Source organism: Schistocerca nitens, chromosome 2, assembly GCF_023898315.1.
Source record: "Schistocerca nitens isolate TAMUIC-IGC-003100 chromosome 2, iqSchNite1.1, whole genome shotgun sequence".
In the NCBI taxonomy this organism is placed as follows: Eukaryota; Metazoa; Arthropoda; class Insecta; order Orthoptera; family Acrididae; genus Schistocerca; species Schistocerca nitens.
In genome coordinates, this window is record NC_064615.1 from 271,246,708 (window position 1) to 271,271,406 (window position 24,699).

At 42.5% G+C, this 24,699-nt stretch overlaps 1 protein-coding gene across 1 annotated transcript in view; it reads right to left on the bottom strand.

Annotated features, from left to right (window-relative positions):
• Positions 1-24,699, bottom strand: part of LOC126236013 (RNA polymerase-associated protein RTF1 homolog) — a 127,336-nt gene that overhangs the window by 18,421 nt on the left and 84,216 nt on the right. Inside the window, exons 10-11 of the mRNA XM_049945025.1 lie at positions 9,205-9,299; positions 6,487-6,649 (exon numbers count right to left, since the gene is read on the bottom strand). Coding sequence (XP_049800982.1) covers positions 6,487-6,649; positions 9,205-9,299 — 258 coding nt within the window. The remainder of the gene's footprint in view (positions 1-6,486; positions 6,650-9,204; positions 9,300-24,699) is intronic.

The following is a 24,699-nucleotide window of genomic DNA, read 5'->3' on the forward strand; positions in this document are numbered from 1 at the left end:
ATTTTTCCATAGTGTCACACTGTTTCATGTGCTGAAAGTGTAAATTCACTTGCATTTACCTTTTACGTATATGTAACTGTATGATGCTCGGAGAAGCATAGCACATCTATTGCATTCTGTTTCCAAATCTTCCAAACAAACAAGACATTTATTTTCTTTGTTTTTTTAATCCCGGTATTCTGATGCAATACACTAACACTGTTTTTCATCGCACTTTTTTGAGAATGTTGTAATATTTTAACATTTTTAGTACCAGCCTGCCTGAGCCTCTTACTGTGCCTTATTTCTTTCAACATTATATCACTGGGCACTGATCCTAACCTAAGAAAGCGGTACTCCCACGAGTTTCAGCAGACTTCTTAAGGATTTTGCTATCAACCCAGCGAATTTACCCTTCCCTTTCCTATTGAGATACAGACCATGCCTAGTGAAATCAGATTACCAATAGCACCTACAGGAACCAAACCCATGTCAGACCCAGTAGCCACCCAAAGCACCCAATCCAACTCCATACTGACCCTCCTTGCAGAGCTGTTCAATGGGGACAGAAAGCATACATCAACCCAACGTTTGTATGGTTCATTGCACAAGCTATTTCAAAGCAATGGCATAATTATGGACATCACATCATTCCAGACGTGAGTACAATATAACATAAAGGACATTCACAATTATACATGTTCTTGCCAAAATTTTATTCACATCTGCTCAGCAATGGCACTAAATGCCAAAACAGTCTGTTGTTAATAAAGATTAATTATTATAAGCATATATTCTGGTGCATCTTTCAGGCTCAAAACACAACGGCTTATACACTGAAGAGCCAAAGAAACTGGTACACTTGCCTAATATCGTGTAGGACCCCCACAAGCACGGAGAAGTGCTGCAACAACGTGGCATGGAATCTACTAATGTCTGGAGTAGTGCTGGAGGGAACTGACACCATGAATCCTGCAGGGCTGTCCATAAATCCATAAGAGTACATGGCAGTGGAGATCTCTTCTGAACAGCACGTTGCAAGGTATCCCAGATATGCTCAATAATGTTCATGTCTAGGGAGTTTGGTGGCTAATGGAAATGTTTAAACTCAGAAGAGAGTTCATTGAGCCACTCTGTAGCAAATCTGGATGTGTGAGGTGTCGCATTGTCCTGCTGGAATTGCCCAAGTACGTCGGAACTCACAATGGACATGAATAGATGCAGTTGATCAGACAGGATGCTTATGTATGTGTCACCTGTCTTGAGTCATATCTAGATGAACCAGGGGTCCCATATCACTCAACTACACACGCCCCACACCATTACAGAGCCTCCACCAACTTGAACCTGCTGACATGCAGGGTCCATGGGTTCACAAGGTTCTCTCGATACCCATTCATGTCCATCCGCTCCATACAATTTGAAATGAGACTCGTCCGACCAGGCAACATGTTTCCAGTCATTAACAGTCCAAAGTCTTTGTTAACAGTCCCAGGCAAGGCATAAAGCTTTGTGTCATGCAGTCATCAAGGGTACACAAGTGGGCCTTTGGCTCCGAAAGCCCATGCTGATAATGTTTCATTGAATGGTTCACACGCTGTCACTTTTTGATGTCCCAGCACTGAAATCTGGAGCAGTCTGCAGAAGGATTGCACTTCTGTCATGAACGATTCTCTTCAGTCATCATTGGTCCTGTTCTTGCTGGATCTTTTTCCGCACAGCAATGTCGCAAATTTGATGTTTTACCAGATTCCTGATAATCACGGTATACTGGTGAAATGGTCATACGGGAAAATCCCCACTTCATCACTAATTCGGAGGTGCTGTGTTCCATTGCTCGTGCGCCTACTGTAACACCACAATGAAACTCACTTAAATCGTGATAACCTGCCATTGTAACATCAGTAACTGATCGAACAGCTGCGGCAGACACTTGTTGTCTTTTATAGGCATTGCTGATCGCAGCTCCGTACACTGCTTGTTTATGTATCTCTGTATTTGAACGTGCGTGCCTATACCAGCTTCTTTGGCACTTCTGTGTAGTACAAAGAAGAAACATTGAAGAAGACTCACCCAAATACAGAGGCCTCAACAGAAACATTAAGAAGGTAACCAGAAGAGACCCAGAGAACACAAAACACAAGACTGATCAAGGAGACCATGAAAAACCATGTAAACATGAGGCTTCCATTCCGGTCAACCAAAAGGCAAGCTAATCATCCACAAAATTTGGAATGGCAGAGAAGCAGTTGTTACTGAAAGAGAGGAAATTATATAAACTGACAAAGACTTATCAGAAGCTGTACAATCAGTCACAAGCCAAAGCCAGCAAGATGAATCATTAACATCTGTAATGAATGTGGGACTGGAAGAATTGGAATGAAATTGAAACAGTTCTGAACTAACTCAATACTTTTAAGGCACCAGGCGAAGATCAGATCAAGAGGAGATGCTTAAAATTGTAGGAGAGAGACTAGAAGAACCATTCCTAATTCTATTAAGCTTTCAGGCAAGGTCCTTCTTCTGAAATGGAAAAGACATACACATTCACACAAGCTTAACTCGCACACATAAGTTTTCTATTTCGGAAGAAGGAACTTGTATGGTAGCGTAATATTTTGGCAGTCTCCATTGTACCTGTCTGTAACTATACGGTGAGTAGCAACCTATCCTTTCCATATTGTTGTTACTCCAACCAGGATTTTCCATTGTTTGATAGATAAGACTAATAGGCTTGCAATTCTCAGTATTTGTGTAGTCACTTTTATGAAAAGAGAGAATGTTGTCTGTATTTTACAGTCCACAGCTCGTGGTCTAGTGGCTAGCTGCCTCTGTATCATGGGGTCCCAGGTTCGATTCCCTGCCGGGATGGGGATTTTCTGTGCCCAGGCACAGGGTGTTTGTGTTGTGCTCATCATTTCTTCATCATCATCATCATCATCATCATCATCATCATTTGTTACAGTGGCTGCATTAGACTGTGTAAAAATTGGGACTTTGTACAGGTGCTGATGACTGCAGAGTTGAGTGCTTCAGAAACCGATCGTCATCATCATGTATATTCCATGACTGGAATCTCCCCTTCCTCAAGATATTTATTTAACCCTTTTAGTGCCAAATACGATCTGATCGTGATCCAGATTTTTGGCGAAAAATGCCAGTAACGATCTGATCGTGATGCCCTTCTCATTCATTTTTTCCGCGCTTGAAGGCAAAGTTGTTAGTATTTCCTAGCCAAGACGCAGAAGGAAGGTCGAAGGCACAGCATATCGATCTTCTTTTCGATTGTCAGTGCGATATTTCGAGTAAAATAAACTTCTCTGGTGGTGTTTATTTACCAACTATTTCGCGGCAGCATGGCGTCGTCAAGTAAGAAGTTTCGGTTCGATACAAGTGATTTAGACAATAATATGATAAGTAGTGGAAGTGAAGATGAATTTGCAGGATTTTCAGAAAGTGAATCGGATTATGAGATGTCAGGTGGAGAAGAGGACTCGTCGTTTTCTTCTTCAAGTGACGATTGTGCGTCAGCAAATGACGACGACGACGACGACGAAACACAACTAAATTGCAGTGCAAATACTTTTCTTGAAGTAATGGATGAGGCATCAGATAATCCTTCTCCTCCAAGCTTTGTGTATGCAGAAGTACCAGGCCCTAAACATATACCAGGGCGAAAGGAACGCTACTGTAGTGTTTGTTCTACGAAGGATAAGAAGCGGCGTTCACGAACAGTGTGTGTTTGTTGCAAGAAAGGACTGCATCCTTCATGTGTTGGTCAGCATGTGTGCAAGTAGTTGTCATAACTGCAACCTCACATTTGTCAGTGATTTATAACTGAAGAACTGAGAACACGTTCAGAGCAAAACAATTTTTTTTTTTTTTTTTTGTAATGTTATGTTCATTTTGGTTTTTTCCTTAGTGAAATAAAAAAATTTTGTATTCCTCTGTGGTGTTTTTGTTAAGGAAACTACAGAGATTCAATATATACCTGAAATTTTTGAGTATATCATCATTTGATGGGTCTCAGAGTAAACTGAAATCAAAGTTTTAATTTTTTTCGATAAACCCCATCATGAAAATAATTTTTTTCTCTGAAAATATGTTCTTTGACAATGTGTATTGCACATATTACTGTAGCCAGCAGCATTCCCTAAAAATTAAAAAAAATTACATTCCTTTATGCATTAGTTTAGATTTTATTGCAAGTATGGCAGAGGTATGCATTTTACTGTAAAATCGCATGGAACTTTTAACATGATCTTTTGAGAAAACGTCTGGCACTAAAAGGGTTAATATTTCAGCAGCCTTTCTCATTGTGCTTGTATGTGACTCAGCACCTACTCTCTATGATGAGAAGCAAAGCATACACTTTATATTCTAGTCTTACCTATCTTTTACGAGCTGGTAACAACAATCAGTATGAACCACCCGAAAGAAAAATTTCATTTTTACCACCTAATGAAACAGGCATGATTCAGAAAAGGTTTCAGTACAACTTACCATATTCAAAGCACTATGCACATTAACAGAAAAATGGCCAGATTATGATATCACACTTCACATGGCCTTCACAGACTACCAGAAGGGGTTCGACATGATCAAAACCTGGGCTCTATTGAAAGCAATGAACACGGCCCACATGGACTGCAAATACACTAATTTGATCAACTTCTTTATGAGAATGCCACTATGTGTGAAAACAAAGGAAGACTGGATCACTGGAAAATTTCCCATGAGGCAAGATGTCTAAAAGGAGACACAATCTGATGTAAGTTGTTCACCTTGGCTCTGTAGGACGTGTTTGAATGTCTATCCTGGTGACACAGTATGAACTATATGGAAAACACCTCAATGTTTTTGCTTTACAGATTTCATCCTCTTTCGCAGTGACACGCTACTTCCAGAATAGAACTCAAGCGGCTGCTAGCCAGGGACTGTAAAACTGGCCCTTACTAGTGTAGCGATCTGGCCAAAAATTTTCTGTCAAAAGACCTAAGTCATGAGTTCTGTCAATATTAATATCTTCACTGAAAACTATGCTCTGAAAGTAGTAAATGAAAACATTTATCTGCGACCCTAAAATTAAACTTGGCAAAGATAACCAGATAGCATGAATCTCCAAGAAAACGGGTCTCACCTGGAGACGACATCCAACAAGAAGAGGGAAAGAACTGGATCTAGGCTGCCCAGCGAAGTTGTTTATTTCCACTCTGGTAGTCTGAATCTATGGATTTTGCTAGTAATTATAACAATGCTGATCATTCACAAACCCAATCAACCACCCTGTCCCCTTTTGTGTGCAGGGAAGTTTATTTCTAGATGCAACGAGGATTCCCCTGACAGAAACATCACATACACTATGCACCATTCAAAAACCAACTTATGATTATTCAGAATGAGTTCAAAAATGTTCAGGAACCAACATGGATGCGTTTCAAAATCATATGAATAATTGATAGACCAATGAGCGCTGGATGCTTGCCACATGGGTAAGAGACCTCTTTTCTGACAGTCAAGCATTAACCACCTTGCAGAACAATAAAGTTATTTTTGTCAGTTGGCTAAAGAAATTTCTTTTATTGATCTTTTCCACTGAGGCATTTGAAACGAAGTGTTTAGTTAGTGAATGTTTTTATCTTATAGCACGTATGGCAATATGGGGTTTGTCCCCCCCCCCCCTCCCACCTCCTAGAAACGGGTATGCTGTGCATGCACAAATCTGGCAGCTTGGTCGCGCCAGTAAAATTTTTCCTGGTAGCATCTAGCTGCTGCTTGCTGCGGCTGCTGCTTACACAGCGAACAGCCACATTTTGTGACCAGAAGTGGAAGAAGGTATTACTCATATGCGACTCAACTGCGCATTTGCAAGAGCCCGCTCATAAGTGCTGAAATGAATCTAATGTAAACAGTTGGAGGAAATTTGTTGGCATGAAGCATTTGCATAGTCTTCCTAAAGCCGTTGACACATTTTGCTGTTGGCAGATGCTTGTACCTGTACGAGCACTGTGTTTTGTTCTTGTATATGGCGCATTTCCTTTGCAATTTTAGTTTTATTTTCATTTTTTTTCTCTCGTTAATGTTTTATTGATGCAGTATTATTTCTTACCAGTCAGAATTACAAAAAATCAACTGAAAACTAAAAGAATTAAAAATTCATGGAATTCTAAAAAATTGCCGGGTTTTTACCGGATCTCCCGGGTCGTATACACCATGTGTAAGGTAAGATCTGCATGCTTTCAGAAGATTTAATTTAAAGCTTCCTTCTTCAGAGTATGTTCAATGTCAGTGTTACTGTGAGGCCAAATCTATAAAACCATATTAAGTAACTACATATTTCAATTTCAGCAGCAATTTAATCATAGTATACAGCTTAGTACATAAGAATGATTCTCATGATACATAGCTTGTTGCCTTGGAGCCAGAAAAAAAGAGACTTTTGAAAAAGCATTACTTTTTTCCCCTCCTTGACAGTGGTCCACAAGAAACTTTTTTCATCCAACTCACCATTATGGCCTTCTCTGCTTCTTCAACATTTTTCTTGCGGTTACGATCATTGATATAACTAATACTGGAAATAGTCGATGTTCGTAATTTGTCAAGTTCTTCAGCTCTTTCTTCCAACTCTTGGAGTTTCTGCTGAATCCTTGCTGCCTCCTCTTCATCACCCCTGCAAAAAAAGAAGGGAGGACATAAAATATGAAATATACTGAGCAGGTTATTGGTATTCCAAGCCCATATTTTTATAATAAAATCAGGAATTGTTACAGAGAAAAATACAAAATGAGAGGAAAATCAATACATCACAATACAGCAGACAATGACTTTCTCAAGCCACAATGGCTTAATGTGAACTGTACCATAATTATTTGGCATCTTACCTATCACATTTCAAGGTACCATGTGAAAAAAATTACTCCCATAAACTTTTATCTTAGTTATAAGCTATTGTTTTGAAACATCATCATAATGTAGTATTGGTGAAGAAATGGGGGTGAAATGCAATAACAATCCTTCATATTAGCAAACTATTGGAATTTTAAAGCAAGTTTGTTCTTGTGATGCACAGCACATCAGGGACCACAGGGAGTAAATTCCATTCCCCCCCCCCCCCCCCCCCTCACACACACAAACCAAATACTGCGTGAGAGGAGCAGTGTGCAGGATGTAAGTTGCACATCTCAGGCAGCATTAAAAGGAACAAACGTTTACACGCTTCATACAATCTATGTGAAAACTTCTACATTAAGCAACAAATGCACATACCCGAGGTGACATCACTGACAGGATTGTGAAATACATATTTGCAGACGCGGGCGGTAGTATCGCGTACACAAGGTATAAAAGGGCAGTGCATTGGCAGAGTTAGCATTTGTATTCTGGTGAGTCATATTAAAAGTTTCTAATCTGAATTAACATATTTTGAACCTGGAATGGTAGTTGGAACTATACACATAGGGCATCCCATTTTGGAAATTGTTAGGGAATTCAATGTACAGCAGTTGACAGTGTCAATAGTGTGCCGAGAATACCAAATTTAGGCATTAGCTCTCACCATGGACCGTGCAGTGGCTGATGGCCTTCTCTTAATGACTGACAGTAGTGGCATTTCTGTGTAGTCATCACTGCTAACAGACAAGCAACACTGCCTGAAATAACCACAGAAATCATTGCGAGATGTACAAAGAATGCATCCATTATGACAGTGGGGTGAATCTGGCTTTAATGGGCTATGACAGCAGATGACTGATGTAAGTGCCTTTGCTAACAGCAAGTCGTCGCCTGCAGAGCCTATTCTGGGCTCATGACCGAACTGGCTGGACCCTACATGACTGAATAACCATGGCCTGGTCAGATGTGTGGGATGAGGTTACATGGAATGGACTGGGTCCTCTGGTCCAACTGAACCGTTCATTGACTGGAAAGGGCTATGTTTGGCTAGTTGTAGACCATTTGCAGCCATTCATGGACTAGTATGTTTCCGAACAACAACGGAATTTTTAAGGTTGACAATGCACCATGTCACTGGATCACAATTGTTCGCGACTGGTTTGAAGAACATCTGGACAATCCAAGCGAATGATCTGGCCAACCAGGTCGCCCGACATGAATCCCATCAAACATTTATGCGACATAATCTAGATATCAGTTCATGCACAAAATCCTGCTTCACCACACTTGTGCAATTATGGACAGGTATAGAGGCAGCACGGCTCAATATTCCTGTAGGGGACTTCTAATGACTCGTTGAGTCCATGCCATGTTGAGTTGCTGCACCATGCTAGGCAAAATGAGATCCAAAACGATATTAAGAGGTATCCCATGACTTATGTCAGCGAAGTGTAATTCTACATTTGTCTTATCTTAGAGAGCAGTTTCACAAAAATGTGAAATTAGAAACAAACAACAGAAAATCCAGGATGGAATTAACAATGTTATGAAAAGGAAAGTTGCTGCTCACTAAATAGCAGAGACGCTGAGTCACAGATTGGCACAACAAAATTATTATGTTGTGACAGTCTTTTTGATGTGCGTATCTGTGACTCAGCATCTCCGCTATATGGTTGAGTAGCAACTGTTCTTTTCCTAATACTGTGAATTTAAAAACAGGAATACTGAACAATAGCATTTTGACTGCTAGTTTTCTGACTTCTACTGAGTAAGGACTAGGACGACACCAAGGTGTCATGAAAAAGTGTGCAGACTAAGATTGTTTATAAACCTTAAATGAAAACTTTTATAGCGAGATAGTGAGAAATGGAGGAGAAAATGGAGGCATTCAACACCAAGATAGATATCTATCAACAAATACAAATAGTATCTTGCAATGATGACAATTGCTGAAGACATGACATAAGGTAACAACTCTACTACTGTCTCCCCCCCCCCCCCCCCCCCAACCAACATTCAAAGCTGAATCATCTTTGTTACTTAACGATGAAGCATCTTATCAATTAAAATCTTCTAACACCATGACAGGATTGAATTAAACAAACATACACACATAATAAATGGTTTGTATGTATGTACAGATGAGAAACTAAAACGGGCCTACATCAAGCTATGATGGAAGTACACTATCGTATTCACCATGTCATTTTCTCAACCAGTCTTTTCCTATTTGTCACACAGTTTCATACAACATAACAAATGTAAGCTATTCACTAGTAAACACTTATAAGTTAGCTGTTGTGTCTAAAAATTATATTCAAATAAAATAATTACCTCCCAGCAGCCATATCTCGCTCTTTCATCAACTGAGTTTTCTTCATTGCATAATTATAAACATTTGTCTTAAACCTTTCTTTTTCACGAATAATCTGTAAAGTATAATAATGGCTATTAGGATATAACAACAATAATCAATGACAGCGCAGGTGTAATATTCTTACTCAAATTGTGTAGCAAATAGATGAGCTATCTGCTTAAAATCACTCTATAAACTAAAGGACATCAATCTTCAGTTATAGTAATTTTTTAAAAAATGGTAACAAGCATTCTGAGTACTGGACATTCGCTTACATATTATTCTCTCTTTCTCAATGGGGATGGTGTGGTTGAACATTACTTCATTGTTGTTATCAACTGTAATATTAAAATACATCATGTGTAAAGGCAGAGTACACGGAATTCTAGCACTAAACAGTACATAGGCGAATAACATGTCACCTACTGCTAGAAAATTTGCTGCAATATGCTTAATACGACCTTTCACATAAATTAACATATTTAGCTTTGGTGTCAATAGGAACCATCTTAATCAAGTAACAAAGTCAAAGGAATTGTAGCTGACAAAATATCTGAACAATTTTCATTGTACGACAAATAAAGCTAAAATTTTAATTTTGAGGAAAATTTTTTTTATAGCTGTTTTTTGTTGTACACTGCCAAATCTTGTCAGGGCATTAAAGTGTTGCCCTCATCTGCCTAAGGCCATTTATTTGAGGCAGCAAGAACTACAGAAAGCACACACGACTGTGCTGAGGCAGGCCCAATGCGCATCAAACTCACTCATTACTAATGACCTTGACAGCTGTTCGTGTGTGGCTGAGGCAGTTCAAACATACTTTTAGTGAAAGGGAAACCGGCAAAATTTCACAACTAACTAAACACAATGAAAACTGCATGCATGACAAATAAGTGTTTAATATAGACATTGTTTGAATGTCATAACATTTTGCTCTTCACATTTTTTGCTCTCTTGTTCAGGAACAGTGTAGTATCAGAAAATGGCTATAGTTTTCGTTCACTGAGCATTCGCTTATAAGCAAAATTTATTGTCTGATATGATTAATTAACGAAATCATTTTATAACTGTATTTTTGTCTACCTCTGATCTCGCCACCGGCTGGTTCCTCTCATCCTAGACTGTGACCTGCATTACTCTTTATCCCCACTACCCACAATATCCCTCTTTCTTCCTCAAGGAAGGAACTATTGCGCACGTACGTGTGTGTGTGTGTGTGGGGGGGGGGAGGGGGTTGGGTTGTGGGATTAAAGGGACCAGACTGCAACGGTCATCGGTCCCTTTGTCCAAAAAATTAAAACCACCCAAAGAGAATAAAAACTAACAGCAGGAAAGACGTCAGACGACACGGGACAAGAAATACGCCGACAGATCAGACAAAACAAATTAAAATCACACAGAGTGTGACGGTGGTTGGCCGACCATAGAGAAAAAAAAGGAAAAGCTAACCACCCAGAACACATTAAAAACTCAGTTTAAAATCGGAGGCCAAAAGCCAGAATCAACACTAAAAAACAGAAACACTCAGATTAAATGATAAAAACCCCCTGCCCGAATAAAACGTAAAACTAAGCCAGCCATAGCAGGGTCATCAGTTAAAAGGGCAGGGAGCGTGTCAGGCAGTGCGAACGTCTGCCTAAGCACAGATAAAAGCGGACACTCCAAGAAAATGTGGACCACAGATAAAATGGAGCCGCAGCGACATAGAGGTGGGTCCTCCGTGTGTGCCCAATGCACAGTCGGCATAGGACGACAGACTCCTTGCGAGAGACGTGCAAGGAGTGCCACACAGTCGTCGTCTCCTTAACGGCACGGAGTTTGTTACAGGTGGTCAGACCGCGCCATTCAGCGTCCCAGAGCGAGATAACTTTGCGGCGTAAGACCGCCCTCAAATCAGTCTCCGGAAGGCCAATGTCTAGAGTGGGTTCACTGGTGGCCTGTTTGGCCAGGCGGTCAACACGTTCATTGCCCGGGATACCGACATGACCGGGGATCCACACAAAGACCACAGAGCGGCCACAACGGGCAAGAGTATGCAGGGACTCATGGATAGCCATCACCAGACGAGAACGAGGGAAACACTGGTCGAGAGCTCGTAAACCGCTCAGGGAATCGCTACAGATAACGGACTCACCTGAGCAGGAGCGGATATACTCTAGGGCACGAAAGATGGCAACCAGCTCAGCAGTGTAAACGCTGCAGCCATCCTGCAAGGAACGTTGTTCGGAATGGTCCCCTAGAGTTAGCGCATACCCGAAACGACCAGCAACCATCAAACCGTCAGTGTAAACAATGCCAGAGCCCTGATACATGGCCAGGATGGAATAAAAGCGGTGGCGGAAGGCCTCTGGAGGGACGGAGTCCTTCGGGCCCAGTGCTAAGTCAAGCCGAAGGCAAGGGTGAGGAACACACCATGGGGGAGTACGCAAAGTGGCCCGGAAAGGAGGTGGAACAGTGAAAACCCTAAGCCCGGAGAGAAGCTCTTTGACGCGGACCGCGGTCGTACAACCAGACCGGGGCCGACGTTCTGGCAGATGGACGACCGATTGCGGGAACAGGAGACGATAGTTTGGATGCCCGGGCAAGTTAAAAACATGGGCAGCATAAGCGGCCAGCAAACGTTGGTGCCGTAACTGCAGTGGAGGGACACCAGCCTCCACTAGTACGCTGTCCACAGGGATGGTGCGGAAGGCACCAATGGCAAGTCATATCCTGCTGTGTAGTATTGGGTCCAGTACCCGCAACGCAGATGGGGAAGCGGAGCCATAAGCCAGGCTCCCATAATCCAGACGGGACTGGATTAATGCCTGGTAGAGCCGTAACAAGGTAGATTGGTCGGCGCCCCAGCTGGTGTGGCTCAAGCATCGCAGAGCATTGAGATGCCGCCAACATGCCTGTTTAAGCTGCCGAATATGAAGCAGCCAAGTCAACCGGGCATCAAAAAGTACACCCAAAAACCTGTGGGTCTCCACCACAGCAAGAAGTTCGCCGTCAAGATAAAGCCGCGGCGCAGGATGGACCGTTCGGCGCCGGCAGAAATGCATAACGCGGGTCTTGGCAGCCGAAAACGGAAAACCACGCACTACAGCCCAAGACTGCGCCTTGCGGATTGCGCCCTGTAGCTGACGTTCAGCAGCTGCAATGCCAATAGAGCTATAGTAAAGGCAGAAGTCGTCAGCATACAGGGAAGCGGAGACAGAATTGCCCACGGCTGCAGCGAGCCCGTTAATGGCTATTAAAAACAGGCAGACACTTAAAACAGAATCCTGTGGCACACCGTTCTCCTGGACATGGGAGGAACTATATGAGGCCGCGACTTGCACGCGGAAGGTACGATACGACAGAAAATTGCGGATAAAAAGCGGCAGAGAACCCCGAAGACCCCATCCATGAAGCGTAGAAAGGATGTGATGACGCCATGTCGTATCGTACGCCTTACGCATGTCGAAAAAGACAGCGACCAGGTGCTGACGGCGGGCAAAGGCAGGACGGATGGCCGACTCCAGGCTCACCAGATTGTCGGTGGCGGAGCGGCCTTTACGGAACCCACCCTGAGACGGAGCCAGAAGTCCCTGAGACTCCAGTACCCAATTCAAGCGCCGGCTCACCATCCGTTCAAGCAACTTGCAAAGAACGTTGGTGAGGCTAATGGGACGGTAGCTGTCCACCTCCAGAGGGCTCTTTCCAGGTTTCAAAACGGGGATGACAATGCTTTCCCGCCATTGCGACGGAAACTCCCCCTCGACCCAAAGACGGTTGTAAAGATCGATGATGTTTCAGCATCTGACAGTGGATGCCATCTGGCCCAGGAGCGGTATCAGGGCAAGCGGCTAGGGCACTGCGAAATTCCCACTCACTGAATGGAGCATTGTAAGATTCTGGGTGGTGGGTGCGAAACGAAAGGCTCCGACATTCCATCCGCTCTTTAATGGAGCGGAAGGCCAGTGGGTAATTGGAAGAAGCGGAACTAAGAGCAAAATGCTCTGCCAAGCTGTTGGCAATTTCGTCGGAGTCTGTACAAACTGCTCCATTCAGTAAGAGCGCAGGGATGCTGACAGGGGTCCGATAGCCATAGAGGTGTCGGATCTTGGCCCACACCTGCGATGGAGAGACATGGAGGCCAATGGTGGACACATACCGCTCCCAGCACTCCTGCTTGCTTTGGCGGATAAGGCGGCGGGCCCGCGCACGCAGCCGTTTGAAGGTGACGAGGTGTTCAATGCAGGGATGTCGCTTGTGACGCTGTAGCGCCCGCCGGCGATCTTTAATCGCTGCAGAGATCTCATGCGACCACCAAGGCACAGTCCGCCGCCGAGGGGACCCAGAGGAACGGGGAATGGCAGATTTGGCGGCAATAACGATGTCGGTGGTGACCGATTGAACCACCGCATCAATGTCATCATTAGAGAGAGGCTCAATAGTAGCAGCAGTGGAGGAGAACAAGTCCCAGTCAGCCTTATTCATAGCCCATCTGCTAGGGCGCCCAGAATAGTGACGCTGTGGTAGTGACAGAAAGATCGGAAAGTGGTCACTACCACACAGGTCGTCATGCACACTCCATTGGACAGACGGTAAGAGGCTAGGGCTACAGATTGAAAGGTCAATGGCAGAGTATGTGCCATGCGCCACATTGAAGTGTGTGAAGGCACCATCATTTAAAATCGAGAGATCGAGCTGCGACAATAAATGCTCAACGGTGGCGCCTCGACCCGTTGCCACTGACCCACCCCACAGAGGGTTATGGGCGTTGAAGTCGCCCAATAGCAAGAAAGGTGGCGGCAATTGGGCTATCAGCGCAGCCAGGACATGCTGCGAGACATCACCATCCAGTGGAAGGTAAAGACTGCAGACAGTAACAGACTGTGGCGTCCACACCCGAACAGCGACAGCCTCTAAAGGTGTTTGGAGAGGGACAGACTCACTGTGCAGAATGTGAAGGACATAGAGGCAGACGCCACCAGACACCCTTTCATATGCTGCCCGGTTCTTATAATAACCCCGATAGCCACGGAGGGCGGGGGTTCGCATTGCTGGAAACCAAGTTTCCTGAAGAGCAATGCAAAAGAAAGGGTGAAGGCTGATAAGTTGGCGGAGCTCAGCTAGATGGTGGAAGAAACCGCTGCAGTTCCACTGGAGGATGGTATTGTCCATGGCGGAGAAAGGCGTGACGGGACTGGGAAGGCAGATTACGCCGCTGGGTCACCTGCTGCCTCTGATGGAGCACCCGTGCAAGTGCTATCCATTGCGTCTGAGGGACCGGCGAGATCGAGGTCCTCAGCGGACGCAAGGACCTCCACCTCATCCTCAGACGCAGAGCTTTTAGGTAGTGGTGGAGTAGGTGCCACCGCAGGTGTCTTGGTCTTACGGGTCTACAAAGTAGTTTTCTCTCGCTGTTCCTTTGGTTGCCGTTGTTGAGAGGGCTTATTGGAGTCAGTCTCCAGGATCGAAGAGGATCGCAAAGCCCGTCGACCAGCGACCTGTGGCTTCTTCAGCCACTGGTTGGTGTCTGCTGTGCCGCTGGTAGGAACCTGGGAAGGGAGTGACCCAAGGGATCCCTTCCGAGTGAGAGAAGCTGAAGAAGACTTACGCTTCTCCGGCTTAGAAGTGGGGACTGGTGTCCCCAGTGGTTTAGTGGGTGCTGCTCCCGAGGTAGAAGGTGTGGGAGCAACAGCGAGAGAAGGGGTCCCCATCGTCAAGGGGGCAGGTGAGGTCCTCTGACTCTGAGAGCTGACTGTATGTCTTGCAGCTGAAGGAGCTGGAGCAGGAGTCACAGTGGAGGCATAAGATGACGACATGCGCACGGGATGTAGCCATTCAAATTTCCGCTTAGCCTCAGTGTAGGTCAGTCGGTCCAGGGTCTTATATTCCATGATTTTGTGTTCTTTCTGTAAGATACTGCAGTCCGGCGAGCAAGGGGAATGAGGCTCTCCACAGTTGACACAGACGGGAGGCGGAGCACATGGAGTATCGGGATGAGATGGGCATCCACAATCTCGACATGTGAGGCTAGAAGTACAGCGAGAGGACATGTGAAAGAACTTCCAGCACTTAAAGCACCGCATCGGGGGAGGGATATAGGGTTTGACGTCACATTGGTAGACCATCACCTTGACCTTCTCTGGTAATTTATCACCTTCGAAGGCCAAGATGAAGGCACCGGTAGCTACCTGATTGTCTCTCGGACCCCGATGAACGCGCCGGCCGAAATGTACACCTTGGCGCTCTAAATTGGCGCGCAGCTCGTCATCAGACTGCAAAAGTAGGTCCCGATGGAAAATAATACCCTGGACCATATTTAAACTCTTATGTGGGGTGATGGTAACGTTAACATCCCCCAACTTGTCACAAGCAATTAACCTGCATGACAGGGCAGAGGATGCCGTTTTTATCAAAACTGACCCAGAGTGCATTTTGGACAAGCCCTCCACCTCCCCAAACTTGTCCTCTAAATGCTCTACAAAGAACTGAGGCTTCACGGATAGAAACGAGTCACCATCAGCTCTGGTACAGACGAGATACCTGGGCGAATACACGTCACTGTCATTCATTGCCTTTCATTCCTCCCATGGTGTGGCCAGGGATGGGAATGATTTGGGGTCATAAACGTTAGCTTTAAAATGAGCCCTCGAACGCTTAGAGACTGCTGGTGGCTGGCCGCCAGCGAGAGATGATGTACCACGCTTCATTGCGGGTCATTCGCCCTGATGCCACCTACTCCGACCAAGGGCCCTCCCCACGGGCGCCACCCAGCCGCAGCAATAGCCACCTGGCAGGATGGCCATTGCCGGGAGTCCTGATACCCCAGGGAGATGGGCATCTATTCCTTGGCATACGTGGGGAGTTAACGGTGCAGGCATCAGTAGAGCGATCCCTGTGTTGTCGGGCTACAACCAACAGGGTACATGGCGGCCCCACCACAACGGACTGGCTACTGTGCTGGATCTTAGGTGCAAAAATGTCCAAGGTCGTCGTTGCAGTTAAAAGCAACACTGCAGAGTGCAGCGTGGTAATCGCACCCAGGGACGTATCTTCGCCCAAGAGATGGAAAACGAGCGGGACACCATTGCAACAACGAAAAAGCCGGCTAAAGGTCTCAATGCACGACGGATACAGTGCACCATGTAAGGTGCCCTTCCCCAATTGGCTCGCTCTTCAGAATAATTTAGAAAGATGGAGGTCAAACCCGAGAGGGGACCATCACATAAGGCCGAAACATTTGAGACTCCTTTTAGTCGCCTCTTACGACAGGCAGGAATACTGCGGGCCTATTCTAACCCCCGAACCCACAGGGGTGTGTGTGTGTGTGTGTGTGTGTGTGTGTGTGTGTGTGTGTGTGTGTGTGTGTGTGACTACTACACACTTTGCATACTGAAGGTTAATACTGACCACCAGAATTCTGTCTCATAAATTATTAGTAGGGACTAGAAAACATAGCATCTATTTTTGGAAAAATTTGTATCTATTTTTTTGCTTGTAAATGATTAAACGCATAAATTTAAAAGGTTGTCATGCTACATAAGCGAAGACACAAACTATTAGTGCTCTGAAACTGACTGTTAAAAAAATTGCCGACTGGGAACTTTTTGACTAGAATGTTTACTTTTGCGAAACCTTCAACACCTTTTTCTTCCAAAATGGTCATCATTTTCTTTGTTTGGCTGTATTTAAGCTTTCAAAAATAATTGTTCTGTTGAAAAGCAGCAGCATTTTCCCACCAGTTAAGTGAATGTGTCACCGGTATAAGGCGTTTCTAGTCATTATTTGTCTTTTTCAGCCCAATTTTAAGATTAAAAGATCTGCTGCCCACAATCGGCATGGCACACTGATACATTGTTACATTCGTATACTTTTTTTGCAAGTAAGTTCTTGTGCACATTATCTTTCCAAATTGGGCTTCGGCATTAACTGCTAACATTATCAATATTGTCCACATAAAATAAAGCTATTTCAAACTATCTGTAATAAATAGCCCATCTGGATACAATTCTCTATGAAACAGTGCCTATTAAGTAATTTCACGTTTTCACATTTTGAGGCAAATTCACATTGATTTCTCATTTATAGAAAAGTGTGAATTTTTCTGGTCCCTAATTATTAGTAATATTTTTCAAGATACCTAAATGTAATATAAAATTAAAAATACAAGATAATTAGGACATACAACAGATTCAGTTATCTTAATGCAGTAGCAATGCAGTAGTTACATGGCAGCTACTCTTATATGTCAAGAGCATAAAAAGTACCTTTGCAACAATTTCAGAATATAGGACTGTACATTACATGTTTATTATGTAAGTATAGCCATTAACATAGATTTTTCCCATTTCATCTTCAAACATACAGCTGTCCTCAAAAAATAATTCATTTGTCTCTATTATTGTTACTACTTAACAAAATGTAATTAACACAATGTGGATTGATACAGAGGTCTTTCACTGATGCAATGAAGTCTGTCTTCCTAATATTTCTTTAAATTGCAGAGCTGCTGGTGGGAATGCATAAGGACTTCTTTCACAACTCTGGAGAATCTAGACAAGACAGAGGCTTGGCCTTGCACCAAGACAACACACTCGACGCCATAACCTGGGCCATCTGTGTTCAAATATATCTTCAGTTCATATTTATGCTTAGAAATTTATGAGCACTAGCTCTCGAATCTCTTTATAGGAGAGGGAACAGATGTTTTTCTCTTCTTTCACAACTGTGTTATCTAACTTTTGACGAACAGCGGGGCCACAGCACCCAGAGACAACAGTGGTCATGTGTGGGTGAGTTGTGTGTAGCTAAAATCTAACAGTCTAATACTGAATGTGCCTGCCTGCTGTTCAGCACCTCCTCTAAGCAGTGAGTAGCAATTGCTCTTAATATTTATAATGAAAAGTTGGATAATTATGTTCTTTCTTTTCCTCACTAAGGATTCCGAGTTCCTAGATACAAGGATTAAGAAAGAAAATAGCCATGTCATGAGATTTCTGCAGTAGATTAACAACTTCCCCTTTTATGAAGGCTTCAGCGCAACCTTTCAGCAATTTCACTGCTGCCTTGACATCTTAACTCTGACATGAATCTAGTAGACTAAATGGTCACTACAAAAACGCAAGGTCAGCTTTTTTAACCCTCCAACTCATTTGTAGCTTCTTTAAAACAGTCCAGAAATTTAATTACAATGTCCAGTACATCTGGGTGATGTTTGTTCCTGCTTCTTTTTCCTCCAACAGCAAATTCTCAATGTGTTTCATTTCCGAAGGAACTGAATTCAACATCACGTAGATACTACTCCATCTAGTTTCAACATCTTGATGTAATTTTTTTTTTCTAATCTTGCCACAACATATCATTTCACAAACGTCACTCTTCTACACATAGTCTGAACCAAATTTTCATTTTCATGCAACTCTTTATGAAGCAACTTTTCATCTAATGAATGCCTTAAGGCTGTATTTGTGCCGTGCACAGCAAATAGGAGAAATTTGTAAAGTTAAAGAGTTTTATTTATGTTTGGCATTAAATTTCAGAGCAGTTACATCTATCTCAGACATTTTCTCAAATAAATCCTTGAATATACATGGACACCGTTCCTAGAGAAGAAAAACCCTCTTGTATACTCACACATCGATTCAGATTAGTTATTGGGAGAGACTAATAAATATTTCTCTATTGACAATGTTGAAGAACCATAAATCCAATACACACACATTTGTCTCTGGTTGTCTCTTTATTGTTCTTAAAACTGTTCTTTATGTCAGAAGTCTGATATTTTTGCACTCCTCCTTATCATGCTTGCAGTGCTTTCTTCTCTTTAGTGCTGAAAGCAACCCACAGGACCACAACATAAAATTAAAAATATCATTAACAAACAATCTTATGTCAAACACAGCCCATAGCTCTCTCAAATCTCTAAAACAAAGAAGCAATTTTTTTCCAAAACACAAGACAAGAAAACAGCAGAGGGAAATATTATGGTGATTACTCCCATAATGGTCCGAAGTCGAAACTTGGTGGACAGTTCCATTCAAGAATAAGGTTGGTTGGTTGACCTGGGGAGCAGACCAAACAGTGAGCTCATCAGTCCCATGGGGTGAGGGAAGGAAGTTGGCTGTACCCTTTTAAAGGAAACATCCCGGCTGTTGCCTGAGCTGAAGCGATTGATGGATATAATGGAAAACCTAAATCAGGATGGCCGGACGCAGGTTTGAACCATCATCGTCCTTGAAAATAAGAAACGTTATTAAAATTGTTCAAGGAAATCACAGGAATACTTCTTCTGAATCTGTTCTCAAAATTTAATTTACATTCATTTTTGTTTCATCATAAAAAAACAAATGTCTTATTACTGTTCCAAACATCTGTTCATAGTTAAAAAAAAGTACACGGAGAAAAGAAAACCTTTTTTCTCAAACCAAAAGTGTCTATGATTACAGACCAGGCCAGACAGTGACATACATGTTAAGTCATTGGAACACCACATTATGCCCAAAAGATGTATATCATGCAGGAACAAAACTATGCAACAGATTACCAAGACATATAAAATCTCTTCCTGAAGTAAATAGCTTTAAAAAGTCTGTGACAGCCTACCTTCTGAAAAACTGCTACTATTCAGTCTCACAGTATCTTATGCAAGAAAAAATGTAATCTGTTCTGTAATTGTAGAAATTAGTTATAAATATAAAATTTGTAATTATTAACTGTACAGATCCGATTTGTTATAAAAATTTAGATGATGTATGTTTGAAGAACAAATAGATAAAAAGGTATTCTGTCCAATATCCTGGGTACGATGTATGTATTGAGAAAGAGATTTATGTGGACTAATGTTGTGGTCTTCAGTCCTGAGACTGGTTTGATGCAGCTCTCCATACTACTCTATCCTGTGCAAGATTTTTCATCTCCCAGTACCTACTGCAACCTACATCCTTCTGAATCTGCTTAGTGTATTGATCTCTTGGTCTCCCTCTATGATTTTTACCCTCCACGCTGCACTCCAATGCTAAATTTGTGATCCCTCGATGCCTCAAAACATGTCCTACCAACCGATCCCTTCTTCTAGTCAAGTTGTGCCACAAACTTCTCTTCTCCCCAATCCTATTCAATACCTCCTCATTAGTTACGTGATCTACCCACCTTATCTTCAGCATTCTTCTGTAGCACCACATTTCGAAAGCTTCTATTCTCTTCTTGTCCAAACTAGTTATCGTCCACGTTTCACTTCCATACATGGCTACACTCCATACAAATACTTTCAGAAACGACTTCCTGACACTTAAATCTATACTCAATGTTAACAAATTTCTCTTGTTCAGAAACGCTTTCCTTGCCATTGCCAGTCTACATTTTATATCCTCTCTACTTCGACCATCATCAGTTATTTTGCTCCCCAAATAGCAAAACTCCTTTACTACTTTAAGTGTCTCATTTCCTAATCTAATCCCCTCAGCATCACCCAATTTAATTTGACTACATTCCATTATCCTCGTTTTGCTTTTGTTGATGTTCATCTTATATCCTCCTTTCAAGACACTGTCCATTCCGTTCAACTGCTCTTCCAAGTCCTTTGCTGTCTCTGACAGAATTACAATGTCATCGGCGAATCTCAAAGTTTTTACTTCTTCTCCATGAATTTTAATACCTACTCCGAATTTTTTCTTTTGTTTCCTTTACTGCTTGCTCAATATACAGATTGAATAACATCGGGGAGAGGCTACAACCCTCTCACACTCCTTTCCCAACCACTGCTTCCCTTTCATGCCCCTCGACTCTTGTAACTGCTGTCTGGTTTCTGTACAAATTGTAAATAGCCTTTCGTTCCTTGTATTTTACCCCTGCCACCTTCAGAATTTGAAAGAGAGTATTCCAGTTAACGTTATCAAAAGCTTTCTCTAAGTCTACAAATGCTAGAAATGTAGGTTTGCCTTTTCTTAATCTTTCTTCTAAGATAAGTCATAAGGTTAGTATTGCCTCACGTGTTCCAACATTTCTACGGAATCCAAACTGATCTTCCCCGAGGTCCGCTTCTACCAGTTTTTCCATTCGTCTGTAAAGAATTCGCGTTAGTATTTTGCAGCTGTGACTTATTAAACTGATAGTTCGGTAATTTTCACATCTGTCAACACCTGCTTTCTTTGGGATTGGAATTATTATATTCTTCTTGAAGTCTGTGGGTATTTCGCCTGTCTCATACATCTTGCTCACCAGATGGTAGAGTTTTGTCATGACTGGCTCTCCCAAGGCGATCAGTAGTTCTAATGGAATGTTGTCTACTCCCGGGGCCTTGTTTCTACTCAGGTCTTTCAGTGCTCTGTCAAACTCTTCACGCAGTATCTTATCTCCCATTTCATCTTCATCTACATCCTCTTCCATTTCCATAATATTGTCCTCAAGTACATCGCCCTTGTATAAACCCTCTATAAACTCCTTCCACCTTTCTGCCTTCCCTTCTTTGCTTAGAACTGGGTTGCCACCTGAGCTCTTGATATTCATACAAGTGGTTCTCTTCTCTCCAAAGGTCTCTTTAATTTTCCTGTAGGCAGTATCTATCTTACCCCTAGTGAGACAAGCCTCTTACCCCTAGTGAGACAAGCCTCTACATCCTTACATTTGTCCTCTAGCCATCCCTGCTTAGCCATTTTGCACTTCCTGTCGATCTCATTTTTCAGACGTTTGTATTCCTTTTTGCCTGCTTCATTTACTGCATTTTTATATTTTCTCCTTTCATCAATTAAATTCAATATTTCTTCTGTTACCCAAGGATTTCTATTAGCCCTCGTCTTTTTACCTACTTGATCCTCTGCTGCCTTCACTACTTCATCCCTCAGAGCTACCCATTCTTCTTTCCCCCATTCCTGTCAATTGTTCCCTTATGCTCTCCCTTAAACTCTCTACAACCTCTGGTTCTTTCAGTTTATCCAGGTCCCATCTCCTTAAATTCCCACCTTTTTGCAGTTTCTTCAGTCCAGTCACCCATGACTATTAAATTTTCGTCTCCCTTCACTACCTGAATAATTTCTTTTATCTCGTCATACATTTCATCAATTTCTTCATCATCTGCAGAGCTAGTTGGCATATAAACTTGTATTGCTGTAGTAGGTGTGGGCTTCGTGTCTATCTTGGCCACAATAATGCGTTCATTATGCTGTTTGTAGTAGCTAACCCGCACTCCTATTTTTTTATTCACTATTAAACCTACTCCCGCATTACCCCTATTTGATTTTGTATTTATAACCCTGTATTCACCTGACCAAAAGTCTTGTTCCTCCTGCCACAGAACTTCACTAATTCCCACTATATCTAACTTTAACCTATCCATTTCCCTTTTTAAATTTTCTAACCTACCTGCCCGATTAAGGGATCTGACATTCCACGCTCCGAGCCGTAGAATGCCAGTTTTCTTTCTCCTGATAACGACGTCCTCTTGAGTAGTCCCCGCCCGGAGATCCGAATGGGGGACTATTTTACCTCCGGAATATTTTACCCAAGAGGACGCCATCATCATTTAATCATACAGTAAAGCTGCATGTCCTCGGGAAAAATTACGGCTGTAGTTTCCCCTTGCTTTCAGCCGTTCGCAGAACCAGCACAGCAAGGCCGTTTTGGTTAATGTTACAAGGCCAGATCAGTCAATCATCCAGACTGTTGCCCCTGCAACTACTGAAAAGGCTGCTGTCCCTCTTCAGGAACCACATGTTTGTCTGGCCTCTCAACAGATACCCCTCTGTTGTGGTTGCACCTACGGTACGGCCATCTGTATCTCTGAGGCACGCAAGCCTCCCCACCAACGGCAAGGTCCATGGTTCATGGGGGAAGGTGGACTAATAAATAAATAAATAAAATTTCACATCTTTAACTTTACATGGCACCGAGGAGCTTGACTTAAATAAGACTATCCATGAAAGAGATGCTTCAGTTTAGATAATTTAAACATACGTTTCAAAAATTAACAGAAGCTTGCAAATAAAACTTAGTCAATGTCATTTCAAACTATTGTAATAAAAACGGAAAATTTCAGGAAAATCTGGTAACATTAGCTTGGCACCTCGTTCATCCAACACGAAATGATGCAAATTCCTAATACAATTAAACAACTAGCACCTTCAAATTATTCCAGCAGATTTTACCCTGGCTAAGTCTAGGTACATGCAGCAGACCCTATGTTCCATTTGCTGACATTTGTGGAACATTATCCTCCATTGAAGCACTGTTCAAATGGCACTTTAGAGTGAGCAAAGTGCCACCTTGCAGGTTCACTGTGCCAGATGTCTGTTGCTGGCTCTTGCCCCATAGCACCTTGTGGCTCTAAATATGTGAAACAGCAGTAATGAGCTTACGAATGAGTCTGAAGGCGTAAATGACCAATTCTACAACTGTGACTCTACTCTGCACTACATCTACATCTGTAGGGTTGTAAGCCAATCCCTTCCTTTATTGCTTATTATTAATATTAGCTCTGTTTAACTGATAGGTTACTCCACTCTAGAATAACTTACTACCATGTCACATCAGATTGGACTGCTGTAACTGTGTGCCTCCGAAAGCACTGTGGTGCACCTGTAATTTACATTAAAAAATTCGATTTTTTTAAAGTAATTTGAAACAAAAAAAAATGTGTTATTCAGTTTGTTGTTCTACAACACACTTTTTTTTGCCAAATGTTATCCCATCTACTCAAATATTTTGGCTGAAACCTGGACTCATACCTGGGCAAGCTACTGTTTATCCCCATCAGTAATTAAATTTAAGTGCACTTTGGTTAACATTACAGCCACCTTTAAGAAGAAATTGTATGCCCACACCCCACAATATTGTCTGCGAGATAAATGACTAGTACTGAAAGTTCATGCTACCCCAGTCTCTACGACTTGTGTACTCTAATGGCAAAAACAACACACATCATGAAGTTTGTATCTAAGATTTATAAATTCATTTTCAGTTACTAGATATATCAGATCACCTCAAAAACTGCAAAGGACTACTGGGTGTGGACAAAAATATCTAAACACCAAGAATACAACACATGTACAAAAACATATGCCACTCAAAACAGCTTCCAATCATATAGGAATGGATAAATACAGGTCCCATCTGATTTATAAGGGAATCTTATACTATTCATCCTGCTGAAAAGTGCCAAGTTCAGGCAACGATGATTGAGGTGGATAGCAATCAGTCACTCTTCTCTCCAATGCTGACCACAAAGTCTCAGTAATACTGGGATCTGATTAATGTGATGGCCAGCAGAATTGCGATGAGCCACACACAGACATGACAAAAAGACTATCAGAAAGTGAGCATCTCTGCTATATGGTGAGTAGGAACTACCCTTTTCATAATACTGTTACGTTCCATTCTGGATTTTTCACTGTTTGAAATGACAGTGATATGGAGGTATGCATATGATTTCACACCCATGTACTTTAGCAATTCCATCAATCTATGATGAGAAATGTGTCACAATTTTGATCAATTTAACCTTCCTC